This window comes from Rhopilema esculentum, chromosome 7, assembly GCF_057945365.1.
Source record: "Rhopilema esculentum isolate cy_ngs chromosome 7, ASM5794536v1, whole genome shotgun sequence".
NCBI lineage: Eukaryota > Metazoa > Cnidaria > Scyphozoa > Rhizostomeae > Rhizostomatidae > Rhopilema > Rhopilema esculentum.
Window position 1 is genome coordinate 3,229,586 of NC_142821.1, and position 14,612 is coordinate 3,244,197.

Here is a 14,612-nt window from a genome sequence, read left to right on the forward strand (position 1 = left end):
TTCAGGCATCTTCTTACCAGTGTTTATTCATAAGAAAACAACTTAATAGAAAGCAACTTAGCAAAAATACGGCAGCCATTGTTGTTTTCTTATCAGATGGACTTTAAAAAATCAAATGGGTTCACAAAGACACAAGACTTAGGTTTTGGAATTGTACCATGCATGAATCTAAGAGTTGCACAACATTCATTTTCTAATAATTAGGCATGCTTTATGACCCTTCCAGGTTATTAATTTTCTCTGTAAACCACATTGCTTTCTGTGATAATCCTCTAGTATTTGCAAACCAAAAAGGCACTCCTGCATTTCATGAACCCAAAGTTTTTGAACATCTAGTGTATTAAAAATGGAATATTCTGCGCAAAAATCCCAGAAAGGATCGAGAGCACACCTATTACAAACATATCAGAGTGTTAAATGAAACATTAAATTCTCCCAAACACAAATATTAAAGCAAAAGCAACGAATACATAAATCAACATTCAAAAATGAAAATACTGCTTTTATAGGGTTACGGTATGCGGAGATGTGAGAGAGCTGGAACCCAATAATTGAGCCACGTGTTAGTAGAGAATTGGGGGGAAAACGTGAGAGTAATTGACAGGTGTCTAGAGGGAGGACAGAAGTTTACGAAGAAGTTATTGAATCGTGAGGGGAATATAATATAAATTTAGTAAAAGAGGTTGATATAACCGGAAAACTAGTTATATTTTGTGTCTTTTATGGTCTTTTCTTTGCATTACTGGATAAGCAGAACAGGACTGATGAATAGGAAGACTGTATAAATGGTGTTTCTTTAATTAATAGTCTTTGTCAATTGCTGGATTCAGGTCGCCTCATCAGTTACTTTATAGACAGATCTGAAGGTAATACTCTCATATCTGCAAGCTCATTGCCAACAGATGGCAGCTACCTACACATACTTTAGGACGGTACAACTTTCAGGACTCAAGAGGAAAACAAAAACGAAAAAATTTAATAAAAAAATATAAAATCAGGAATATTGCTAGTAAAAGAGGAATTTTTTTAGTTCATTGTGAAAATGAAAGGATTATATGGATTTTTTTTTGAGAAGAGGGAATTCTTATTATGCAGCCACAATAGAATATAACACAGAAAAGTGGCCTACAGCCTACGGGCACAATTGCATATTGCTCCATATGTACATACATCCTCTGACATGAAATAAAATGTTGCCTGACAAGATGTAAAAAGATATACTCGAAGATAGCCAAAAAACATTGGGTGGTTCAACCTGCATACATAATGCTTGTAAGTATCAGGGTGTGAAATTAGTTCGTTTATATACTTAATATAATTAAGACATTGGTCTGCTAGGATTAATTGCTATAAAGTGATTATTACGACCATGCTCTTGTTATTTCTGTGCTCTTGAATCCACGGAATATTTTTTAAGTAACAGGTACAAGCATCAGTATTCTAGCTTTCTGATACTGCACCCCTAATAACAATAAAGAATCCCTCAATTCTCACTTTCTACATCCTTTAAAAAGGATATACTTCACATCCTAGGTCTGCTTTTATCCAATGATCTGTAGGCTTTTTTGCCTATTGGTTTGTAAAAATGAACTTATTATTTGACTTTGGAGCTTTCTTTCTAAACATTACGGGCCAAGTTATATGCACGTACATCAATAAACAACTGTAAAAAAGCGATAATATTTCTTTAAGAAATCACACAGAACATTACCATTTATTCACAGCATAGTAAATTCTAAGGATTTTAGCTATAAGCTAACTCTTGCGTCAAGATAACATGGGGACTTTTGAACTCGTCTCATGATTTTTTCAATTTGCTTATATAGTACTAGCTTTCAGGATATATAATGACATTGTCGTAACATTTATCAATACAAATTGCTACATCAGAAGAAATTTTCATAACAAAAAACTATGTCTTCATGGGTCTGGGTATAGGTATAGGATGAGACACTGATATCAAATTTAACTCGCTTGAGAACGTCAGATATTTTCAATTTTTCCCTTACCTTAAAAACAACGGCAAAATATGCAATTCTAACAGCTGATGTTCAGTAATCTATGTATTTACACAAATATTCAAGTGATTAAGAATATTAGCATATCACAAAAACAGAAGCCAATTTCGCATTTCATCAAATCGGAATTGATTCCGTATATTTATTTCATGCCAATCCTTTGAAATTGAATGAACTTGAAAAAAAAGTGCAGTTATTTAGGTGGAAAAGCCTCCAAAAGTTCTTCTTGGAGTTTAACAGGTGTTCAAACCTGGCGAAAAGCCGCCACTACCAGAAGTTGTGTATCAAGAACAAACTTACTTCTTTTCTTCGGACAAAATATTTTAAAATATAACAAAAGCTGGAAAGTAACTGTTTTGGGCCAGCTACAGCTTTACTTTGGCTTAGTTTTGAATTAATTATTTCTAAGCAGTTAAACTTCTTGATAATTTCAAGTGCAAACTTGGGCCTGCCGTCTCAAAGTTCAGAGAATTAATTAAGCCTAAGAAAACATTGGGATTCATGAACGCCTCGCGGGGCTATGTTTAAGGTTTACCTAAGTAATACATATGATAGTAGTGTAAGGTTATATACAGGTATTTGAAAGTAGGAATTATGAATTAAAGAGATGTTCTGAATATCCAGTGCAGCAATACATTCTCCCGTTTGATAATGACACCATTATAGCCTAATGTTTCATTTTTCTGTCATTTTGACGTCAAACTCACTGCCCCCCGGAAATGGCCTCTAAAATCCCTTGATGTTACAGGATCTTGCTCTTGATATGCTTGCTTGCGTGCTGCTGAATAAAAATACTACTTAATGCACAAAATCAAAAAACCAACTTGAATAATATTAGTATAACGCATCTCCAGTTCAAAGCATTCATTGCTGTGCCCAAGGATAGTGGGGGGGGGGGACATGGGTAATTTTGTAAGATAAGTCTCTGATGGCCATAAATTCACTATTTATTCTTTTTATGGCTCGCCTTTCTCATTTGGTTTCTGTTGCTGTTAGTTTGCTTCAGCAATACCTATTACGTGTACAAACAATGTCTGCCAAAATGACTTACAACGGCAAAACAATTTTGTTTTTTATTTTTCATTTAGTTTCCTGAATAATGCTTCTTCCACCCTTTCCTTAAAACAAAGATAATAGTTTTGATAAATATCATACAATTCTCATATTAAAATGTATATTTCCTAGCCCCGTACATCATATTAAAGTAAACCAACATTGTTTCAGGAGAAGAAGGGGTTTTTTGAATTCGACCTTCAAAACTGATGCTGTTCAAAGATATTTGTTAGAATTTTTAGTTTCATTACAGTGCAGCAACTTTTACTAAGCAATAAATGTGACTAAGTATTTAGAATCAACGAAAGTAAAAAATATTAAAATGAGAATACGAGTTACCATCTCACAATGTAGGAAAAATCTTTGTCTAATTTCACAGTTATGAGCATCTTTAAAATGAGAAGACTTTTTTACACAAAACCTAGATTTTTCAAATTTTTTATCTGAATTTGTTGTACTAAAGCTCTTGAAATAGCCTGTGATCTTGTGTATTTGCCTCTAGAAGCCAAAAAAACATCCAACGAAAATGTTAATATTGTTCTGCTATGTGTGTGAGAATGGCCAGTGGAGGCTTCCATAATTTGACAACAGTTTAAATAACCCAAAATGTATTAAATAGACACGCAGCAAGGTAGAAGATGAAATTGCTGAAAAATGTTTTGGCAAATGAATGGAATTGGAAATTTTCAGACTTCAAGAGTTAAGATGGTGGATTTACAGAGTAATATTGCCATATCAATTATATGTATAAGATTTATTATTTCCTTTTCTTTTCTTTATTTTTCGTTTTTCATGGATCAAAATGTAAACAGTTCTTAGTTGAAATATATTACCTGTAAGGATATTGATAAAGAAAAAAGGAAATCTAAGTTACCTGCTACAAATTTTAAAAATTAATACATAATGCGGATCAAATGTTTTAGGTAACAGGAATTATTGTTCATGCTGAAACAATGTAGGATTTTCCTCTCAAGTGATCAACTTATGTTTTAGGGCATTTGCTGCTTAGAAAATAAAGGCCCGTGAAAATTTAAACTCAGCATCAATGTGTACAAATAGTAATAAAACAGGGGCGAAACAGAAAATCGGGGCACAGGAGCAAATTGTTAAGTCAGAGTACGTTGAAAGCTTAGGACGATGAAGCGGGGGGCGATTGCCACCACAAGTTCAATTATGTGTTGTGTTATTTTCTGGTATGGTTTTTCGTGATTGAAGTCCGGTATTATCGATCTTCAGTTAAATAAAGGCCAAAATATCTGACCTTCTTTGTGGAGAAGCGTCCAATCACTGGCGAACAATGATTGGAAGAAAATACTCGGTCCACACCAGACAAAAATAGCCAGCATTACAACAGACAAAGTCATTTTTGTATCGGTAAGTTGGTTGTGTGACGCAGACAAACAAGCTGGATTGCATATCTTTTGCTCTTCGACATCTTTTCAAGACGACAGAAGAATACAATGCTGCATCGTGTTCAAATTGCGGTTCATATCAGTGTAACAAAAGTGAACAATACACCAATTTCTGTCAGAACCACAAACCAAAAATTCTTGATATTTTCTTTATTTTCGGCACATGGTATCTAGATAACTTTTTTAATTACTGTAATACAAGCTAATTGCAATTTAAATCAGAGGGGAAACCTGAAAATTTTCCAAGTTAATACTAGCAACAAAAGAAAGTCTAATAGAACTTCAAAAGTAGCTTCAAAAATCGTTAAAAACAAATAACCCCTCGAAATGATATTTTTTTCATAATAAGCACTAAACATTTGGTAGAGTGTTATGTTGTTCCTAAATTTTCTGATGGTGGCAGGTATTTTGTTCTAAAACTTCAAAAATAGCAAAACGACAAAAAAGGTACAGTAAAAACGATATAACAATAATAATAAACAAAAGTATACATGATTTGGGACGGAAGATAAAGTTAGAAACAAACAAATCATGTAAATGCCAAGGCACGAAAGTAAAAGATGTTAATAAAAACAGCAAACAACCTTCCATTTGACAGACGAAACAAACAGACTTCCATTTGATAAACTTTCTTTTCAGCTTTCGAAGTTACTGAGGGGCTTTAAGAAAACAGTCCTTAGTACATTTGTTCCACACAATAACTTATGAGGTTGGCATGTAAAGTATAAACACACGTACAAGCATGACATTCCACTGTGTCGATGAAATTCCAAGTCACAAAATGGAAGGCATGTCAAACAAGAATGCATCCATGGTGGCACTTGGGTCGCATGTTCACACAAAATCTTGTCCATGAATCAAAATCTTTTGATAGGAACCCTTATTAGCTAACCAAGGTCTTCAAATGCGACCCTCATGCCTTCGCGGTCATTACAAACATTAAGGTTACCCTATTCGATAAAAAAATCGAAAAACCCCAGTTTGTTTACTTAATAATAAAATAAAGAATCAATCAAAGACTGTTCTCCTTTCAAGGTCAAGTAAAGAGTCCCGCGACATCTCTTTCTTCTCTTTTTCGATTGAAGAAGACAAAGGAATCCTTCCTTTTGGCAATACACAATGCCTTCAAGGCACTGTTGTTTCTAGAACAGCTACACTTTTGGAGCAGAGATTGTCGGGCTGGACATGGAGCATCTTGCGTGTGAAAACAATAAAAAATACTGGCTGGAAAACAGGCCAAATTTCTTGTGTTAGATGTGCATCCTTGACTTTTTAATTTAGTGACTAGAGGGGGATGCAAGGGTGCACAACCAACTCCCCAAATTAATTCAATTTATTTCTTTTTAAAATATTTCTTCACGAAACGCTCAAAAACACAGTGTTGGCCCTCTCTACTTCTACCCATTGATAATTACGTAAAGAATTTCTTATGCGAAATAAAACTTTTGAACAAAAACTCATTTGAAGTGTGCTTGAGTGAAGCTTTGAAAACAATGTCAAGAAATCCGTTAAGCCCTGTAGCAGTCATCCTTACAAAACAAATTTGCAGATAGAACTAGATGACACAAACACGTTATATCATATTTAATGTAAAATTAAGTTCATTTCTGGACATTGATCGAAATTTTTTACTCTGGGAGTGGCATTCGTCATGACTTTTCGACTTTTACGTGCTATCTTGAAACTCTGTAGAAGCCCTCCAAGTTTATTCTGATATTATCACAGAATGATAGAGCACAAGTCTTATACAATTATATAAAGGGCTGAGTTTGAGTTTAAACCAGACTTGCCATTAGCTAAATAGAAGCATGTGTGACCAGCAAGCGTGTCGCCCTATATAATTTCCTTTATCCTGAAATTTATCAATGACGCTTTTCCAGTTTGTATTTAAGTCAACTTTACGTCAAATTTGTTTAAGAAGAGATGAAATTCTAATAGGGAATAATTCTATGTGGTAATATTCCGAGCCCGTTCATGCCAAGGGCCTGCAAAGTGTCCAATTTCTTTCCAAGAAAAAGGCCTACTGGGCATCTCCAAATCAAAGTGGTACAGACTGGAAGAGGGAAACTTTATTTAGAAAATTATATTAGTTTAAGACAAGTTCAAGAATGTTTTGATAAACAGTGGTTTTTAGTTATTGAATGCAGAAACAGGCAAGTTTTGGATAATGGCTCTTTAATGAACTAGAATTTGTTCAACCGAATGAGTTGGTGTTGCACTTTCAGTCTTAAAACATGGTATCTTTCAAAGAAAGGCTGCTCTTGAAATATGCAGATGTCGCCTAGAAAAAAGCAACCTCTGCAACAGATACAGTATTGGTGTCCTACATGACCATAAAGAGGCAGCATTGAAAACGTCACACAAAACTATATTTACAACCAGCTATCTTTTACTTTAGATGGGCCAATCTTTGCTTGTTAGTGACCAGGTTCGTTTACAGGTTTCCAGGTAGTGCTGATAACATTTGGCATTGTATTTGAAAAGTTTGCGTAAACATCGAAAGGAATAGCTTCAGAACTCATCCGATATTTTAAACAACATAGGGTACTGACTCGCTGGTCATACTATCTGATTTGACACGTGTTCCAGTGTTTTAAATTGTTGGTCATTCGATCTCACTGATAGTTGAAGTGGTAGGCATTGTAAAATTATGTTTGGTTACGATAATGAGAAAGGTAGACTAGGCCGCATAAAAACAATATGCATATGTATGAAAACTATGAGAATGTGATCAATCTGCATTTCGGTCCTTTTAACATGGCAAAGGAACCGTGTTAATAGGCTCGCGTTCCATGCAAGAATTCATAAGACAGAAACCTTTGAGAGATCAGTGCTCATACTCAACAAAAGTAAAAAATTAAAAGGAATTAGATCCAGTGTAGATTGCTCTTTTAAACACACCGGGGATGGCAAGCTAGTGATATTCTAATGGTGCTAAATAAAACTTTTGTAGAACAGATATCGATGAGGTTTGGGTTGTAAAATGCAGTCAGCGAGACAAGGCCACCCCGAGAACAAAATTTCCATTATATGTACAATTTTACAGCTCTTATGGCTGTGATATTTCTTAAAAGACCGTTTGGGCTGTAATTTTATACATGGAAAGCTTCTGTCTAGGGGTTGAAGCAGAAACTGAAAAGAAACCTTATTCCAATGGGTGAGAACATGACCAGTCGAAAGAATAACAGAATGACTAGTATAAATTTATGTGCACAGCCCTTTGGAATAACAACTAGGCCCTAAAACACCCAGGGATTCAAACATGGCAACCATCTAAGAATTTCGTCACACTTCCACATTAAGAAAGGACGTCATATTTTAATGCAACTCAGGACATTATAATTTTTTATAACGTTCTGCTCAGACTGGACTCGTAATTCGGGGGACTTTAGCACACCCTTTATCCTGAACAAAATTTCCAGGTAAATTTTCTTCGATTGATTTGAACATTCAGAACTTTAATCTTGATTGCCTCATTCTTAACAAAGTTATGGGGCAGGGTCGGGTTACAATTGTCCAATCACCCGCCATCAGCAAGTTTGGCAGTTGTACGATTTCAATTGAAACAATAAGCCTTCCAGGCTTAAAGGTCAGACAAGAAACCAGGCTTAGTTAGAGCGGCGGATTCGTCCTTCTTTTTCCCTTACGACCGACATTTTTCTCACATGGCCATTCGTTTTCAAGCTTTATATCATTTCTACCCTGGTTATTAGTTGAAAAGCAAAGTCTTGGGCAACACAGTGCTGTTGGGCGTTGAGCCAGGACCTAACCGGTTTTATCTAAAGCTTTTGAGCTGAACCTTCACAATTCAGTGGGAAACTGACAATTTAGAGAATTCTTGGGTCACTCACAGTCAAAGAAATACTCGAATCAAATCAAAACACGGTACGCGAGTTTTAGCCTCGGAAAAGAACGGGGAAAATGCACCTACCTGGAACGTCTTGTGACGGGGTCCCGCATAATAACACTCTCTTTGATAGCGCCATATTGTTTGAAGTAATTCTCAAGACTATCTGGAATGGCAAAACAAACTAAATCAGACTACAAAGCAAATTTTACATTTATTATTAGTATTAATTGAATGTCTTGGCAGTCAAACAGCAATGCATGAAACCAGTTTTTCGTTTGACCCGCGAAATGAGTACAGATTCAGCCAAATTACCAACACAGCAATTGTAAGAATAAACACAAGCCCGTGTATTGACGGGAATTAAATTCCAAACAACAATTTCCACATATATACAATTAGATTTAAACGTTTGCATTTATGTTGACTTTAAGTTTAATCAAAACGTCACACGGCGATTGGTCTACCATTGTAAGCAGGCAGCGGACTAATTCTTTTTGGTTTTATTAATGCAACCAAAATCTGTCGTAAAGTTCGCGCAATTTTGCATAATAATTTCGGGGATAATCCAAAGTTGTGCAGCTAGTAATATTTAAGAAGCTGGACTAGGAATGCCGGGGAAAGATGAAAATTTCGATACTAAACGAGTCTTGAATTGCGGTGACCTTAAGCATCCAGAAGCGGAACAAAATTAGACATGTATACATGCAGGGAATAGCAAATGTACCTGAATCCGTCTGGCTGTGCAATCCGCCGATGAACATTTTCCTATGATCAAGATAAAAGTCTATGATTAGATCCTCTACTCAGTATATTACCAATTAAGCCAAAAATGGCGATAATAACAGTAGAAGCGAGTCTAACACAGCGCGGGATGGAGGGTTTGCTCTTCAGACAAGAACCAGACAGGTAAACCTAACACAGCTAGGTTGCCGTTAGTGCCGTACGTTGCTCTTCAAAAAAAACATGTATATTTTACGATCTACCCCGATCGATGCTCAGGTTTTTCCTGATCCATGTCATCGCTGTCGGTTGAACACATTGGCTCCTCCTTCTCTATGTCCTTCATCTTAAAATCCTTTCTATGCAATGGGCCGGCCTAGCTTTCCTACTACTAAACTACAGTGCTCCCTACTCTACCAGAATACATTAACATGGTCTGGCAGATAACCGCGTATTGCCGACTCTCAACTGAGGACACGTGGATTTCTCGCTCTGATAATCACAATAGTAAATCAGCGCTGGGCACCCTGTGCTCCACGGGCAGCTTGAACAATGGGCCGATATCTATTGGCTTGTTGTGTAGAATTCTCTGAACTGGACAATACCTGGCCTAACCAGACAATATGGAGCCTTAGCAAACAAATGGTTACCCAGAAAATCGACATAAAAAAGAAGCTAACAAAGGGCTTAGAGCCAGAACACAAAACCACTCACCAAACAATAAAAAAAGAACAAAGGAATGAACTATTGTAAAAAGATAGGAACAATAACAAATTTGATGCGACAGTATCAGCTTTTAGGACCAATAAGCCGGGCAGGTTTGGTTATAATTTGAGCTTTTCTTAATTAACTCATCATCTTTACATTAAGACCCAGCATTTTTAGTGGAAAGATCAAACAAGGACAAACTATAAACAAAGTTAAAGACATAAATGAATAGATGGATAGAGCAGCTGCATGTTATCAGCAGGGCAGTGTTGTTATCAAAGACTGAGATAGTAGGCACCAGCTCGAGTCATGCACTATCGTTACTAACAGGTTACCTGAGTTCACAAACAGGCAAGTCCTAAGGCAAACAACACGGAAAAACAAACTTGAACATCTTCCACAATACAATGAACGTTTTTTTTACTATTTCAAAAGAAACACTTACATCATACAATCAACAAGATTTCTGTAAAATTCAAAAGTAGTGGTTTCCGTTTGGCACCTCCCTCTGATAAGCAACTTTAATTAGGCTTGATCCGCAAATTTCCCCAATATAACCTTAGAATATATTGATCTGCTCTGCAGTAAGAATCTAATCCAAATGAGAGTATATAGAGAAAAACTCTATTCAGAGGGTGGGCTTTGAAGAATTTTGACATACCAATTGCCACTAGGTTTATGTGACATGGCAGAGGATTTTTTAACACCGGGAAATATAGTAGGTAATTAACTTTCGTTGACTTCTTGTTCACTTTTTAAGGTCTATTGCATTGGTAGAATTTCATTTTTCAGGTGGGGGGGTCAAAGCCCACAAAAGCAAACAAATTTGCCGAAAAATTAAATAACTTAACTAAAAACACGTGTTTTAACTGACAATTTAGCAAAATCTGGGAGACACTCCCCCACACCCCGCAATTTCCGCGACAGTTCGATTGCTTGGGCGAAATGTCCCATTCCATCCCACTGAAGTTACATATGAAGTGGTGGTCAACGTTGACGATGCCTGTAAATTCCCATCAAGAATTCTGGTGATCAACAACACTCTGAAAAATTAGCGGGAAAAGAGGAGATGACTTGCCTACTTCGCAACCGCCAGCAATGAATGTTGGGATCCAGTCACCTTCCGGACCCAGCCCTCCATTTGTATTTGGGGGTCCGTTGTTAAATTATTAGTTGGCACATTACAAGAGTTCAATTGACTTATTTTTACAAGAAGCCAGTAAATAATAGGACTGGACCAAGCCTATCTATACTTATAGTTTTCCAGTACTATCGCGCCCATGGTATAACGTCAATGTGCATGAACATTGAACAATTGTTGAAGAGTTGGCAAAGTTTGCTCATATATCGCGCAAACGAGTATGCTAGAACCACCTTTTTCTAATTAGAAAAGGGCAAGTAGAAAGCGTGTGTTAAATCTAATTTCTATATTTTGATGAATTTCTTCTTTGCTCTGTCGAAAAGTGCATGCAAATGGAATAAAATTCAAAATTCTAAAGTTGTGATCGGCACGGTTTATCTAATTCGTAGAAAATTCATGGGACTTATGCCGTAGCCCTCTTTAACATGCTCATTTGGACTTACAATCCCAAGGTTTTTCACTTTATAAACAATAGGCCATTTTTCTCCATTTTTGTAAACAAAGACTTGACCCCCGGCTAATTTACCTTTAAAAAGTCTTTGATTTAGGAAGGGTTGGGGGTGCCAGAAGGGGTGCGGGCAAGTACTCGTTCTTCTAAAAAAGAAAAGAGTTTATTGTCTGAACAAAGTATTTTATGAGGGCTGGACGGGCAATTGCTCTCCTTGTTGATGTATTATAACAGGACATCTTATGGCTGCTTAAAGTGAGAGAATGAAATACACTTAAATGTCTTCAAAAACTAAATTTCTTTCCAATGTCCCTCTTAAATTAATGACGTTCATAGCAGCCCCTTGCCCCTCTAAAGCATCTAAATTATCTCTCCTCCCCCTTAACAAATTTTATTCAAGACAATCAGCATTCTTATGATATAGTTTTTAAAGCTTCAGATAAAGTGAATGGCTACAGTTATACACTGTGTCAAGAAATTTTATTCATTTTAAGTTGTTTGAGAAGTTTCATTCATATTGCCAACAAAAACGAAGAGTTTTCTTTACTACAATACCATTTTTGAAATATAAATTAACAATCACAGCTAAGGGACAATCCAAACTTTGCGCGGGATGGCACTTACCTATCTTTAGAGTATATGAGCACCACTTTCGGAAAAAGGGACCGAGAAGGCGGGGGAGGGCTTTTAAGGGACGAATACCTCGCCCCATAAAAATCTCCCGCTCGGTAAAGGGGCGAATACCTTTTTTGTCCGAGAAAAGTATGCCCTTGGTACCAGGGTCTCCATTTGTAGTCTCAGAAATATAGTTAGAAACTAGTCACAGAAACTTTTTTAAACATGTGCCACCGCAGCTGTCTAGAATACTTATATCCAGCTTCATGAGGCTCTGGTACTCAGGGAGAGAAAAGTATTTTATATTACTGACGTTCAAATTTGTTAGGAAAATTTTTTGCCCCGCTGTCGGATAATCAGGCGCCTTGTGCTTCATTACCTGGACAAAACATGGCGATTTTTGTAAACATTTCTGGTTAAAGTGCCCTTTTGTACATAACTTTGCCTGCACGACCAGAAAGTTTGTAAAATTCAGCCGAAGATCACAGTGACCTGTTTTGTCTTAACTACCATTGTAATTCAAACATTATGTTTCTAAGCACGCTGATTTAGTCCTCCACCCACAATTGTCTAAAACGATATTTAATTACGTATGATAAACAGTCGCAAAATTTCAAGGATATAGTTTAGCCTTCGAAGCACAAGGCAGCGGATCCAATTATAACAGTCTGTGACTCTAATAAGAACCCCCGAATCGAGTATATCCTAAGAATCTTTACCCATTTCCCTCCTCTTTAGGCCCCAGACAGTAAAAGCTGTTCCAAAGTACTACAATTTCGCCTTGAAAATACTTTGCCAAGTCAAAACCGCAACAATTGTCTTAGACGTCGAACAGAAGGAATTTGTGGGATGAAACGCCAAAAAGAAAAATGATTGATTTCAGTATTGCTTGTTAAGGTAATAACATTTCCTAGTGTCCTGTTTATCCCTTTCGGCTTTTGAATTACATAATTTCGTAGCCTCGTAGCCCGGAAAAGGTACAGTATCTTGAGACTTCATCACATAAAGCTGCAAAAACATCACATATCGCCCAGGGGCCACAGTGACAGAGATACCGTCAATTGCTCCAGTAGGTCTGGCGTTCAACGATAAACTCGGGTCGATAACCCCTTGGTGCTAATAAAACTGCCTCTGGCCATGAGGCTATTTGTTTATGAGTACTTCTGCTCTCTGAAAAGCCCTCTCCAACTCCTGCACTTTGCGTTATTTTCTTACAATTTCGTAGCTCTTTTGCCTTTATCTTTTTCCTAACATTTGTGTAAATTTAATTATTGCATTTATCCAAATTTACAAATTAATTTTGCAATTTGTTTTGACTGGCCTTGCTGTATAGCACAGTACCAGGACCGCATACCCCTTTTGTATTGTTTGTATAATGGATTTCCTGAGACTTTGATAACTTTGAAACTTGTAATATCTTAGAAAGTTTGCTATATTATGCATGGCAATACAATATTTGCTACAATATCTCAGGAGAGGACTGCCCGGCTGGTTAGCTGGCGATCGCCACTGGAAGCCGGAAGAATTTTTAAATGTTGGCCTTTCATAAAGTAGAGATTTTTGAATAGAAGATTACCATGACCACATGGCGAAAGATCTTACCTAAATTTTGTGACAGCCATTTGATCACCAGTGATAAGATAGACTAGGTTAGATGTATTTGTATTGTAGTATGGCATATCAGGTTTAAAATCAAATCAAATCAAATCAATTCAAATCAAGTCAAGTAAGTCAAATCAAGTCAGATAATTAAAACAGTAATTTATCCAGAGTAACCACGATAAAAACTTTATATATTTTAATAAAGCATAATGAAGAATCAAAACTAATATCGTTCACTTAAGACCATATATCTCATATTGTATGATTTTATCCGACCATTTTTACTTTGTTAATACATTTACTGTTTTTTATTAAAGATCATTCAATAGCTGTTTAAAAGTACACGTTTAACCATCACTAGACGTTTAGTTGAAAATGAAAATTTAAAATAAGAAAATTTCGAAACCATCACGTTTTATTTCTTCCAAAAGATGCTTGAAATTCGCAAACCCCAATTCAAAAACGTGCGCTTAGATTACTGGGTCAAGCTTGGGCGTGACGTAGAGACAGGGGCATGTTTGAACGACGTGCAGTAGTTAGAGGTGTTACTTTACAAAAGTATGAGGGAAGTGAAAACAATCGGATACCAAAAAAAGATAAGAAGCCCAGCTGAAAAATGTCCCCAAACGCTATTTTAGACATGGTTTTCCCAAGCCAAAAACCGATTATTGTATTACGATTGATGCTCATTGTGTCACAAGCAAGAAACTTATTAGGGCTGGACATTTTGACAAACTTAAGAAAGTGGGATAATGACCTTTTTGAGAATTTGTGCCAAGTGCTATTTTTAGACTGGGAAACTAGGTCCCGGGCACAAAAAGCGGTTATTCTTTTAATGTTGTAGATACTTCTATTCTCATCAAACAGATAAACGATAGATTTCTTCAACTGTAAAATTTGCTTCAACCGATGCCAGTTTTTGGAAAACCAAAATCTTCAAAGATAACTCACCTACGAACGGACTGAGTTATGAAACATTTTTACCAATTTCGTTATAGTAACAGTAATTTGGTTTTGGAGCTGGATTTCTCAGTGACCGCATCTA

The 14,612-nt window shown here is 36.4% G+C and overlaps 1 protein-coding gene across 13 annotated transcripts in view; it reads right to left on the minus strand.

Moving 5' to 3' along the window:
• The window catches only part of LOC135683393 (RNA-binding protein Musashi homolog 1), a 105,335-nt gene that overhangs the window by 71,281 nt on the left and 19,442 nt on the right, over positions 1 to 14,612 (minus strand). For 5 of the 13 annotated variants that reach the window (XM_065198635.2, XM_089109317.1, XM_089109313.1 and 2 more), the window contains exons 1-3: positions 9,317 to 9,531; positions 9,058 to 9,098; positions 8,415 to 8,496 (exon numbers count right to left, since the gene is read on the minus strand). In XM_065198635.2, coding sequence (XP_065054707.2) covers positions 8,415 to 8,496; positions 9,058 to 9,098; positions 9,317 to 9,399 — 206 coding nt within the window. In that variant the 5' untranslated portion in view covers positions 9,400 to 9,531. Of the gene's footprint in view, positions 1 to 8,414; positions 8,497 to 9,057; positions 9,099 to 9,316; positions 9,533 to 14,612 lie in introns of those variants that run through there. The other 8 variants (XM_089109310.1, XM_089109309.1, XM_089109312.1 and 5 more) reach the window with 3 other exon arrangements.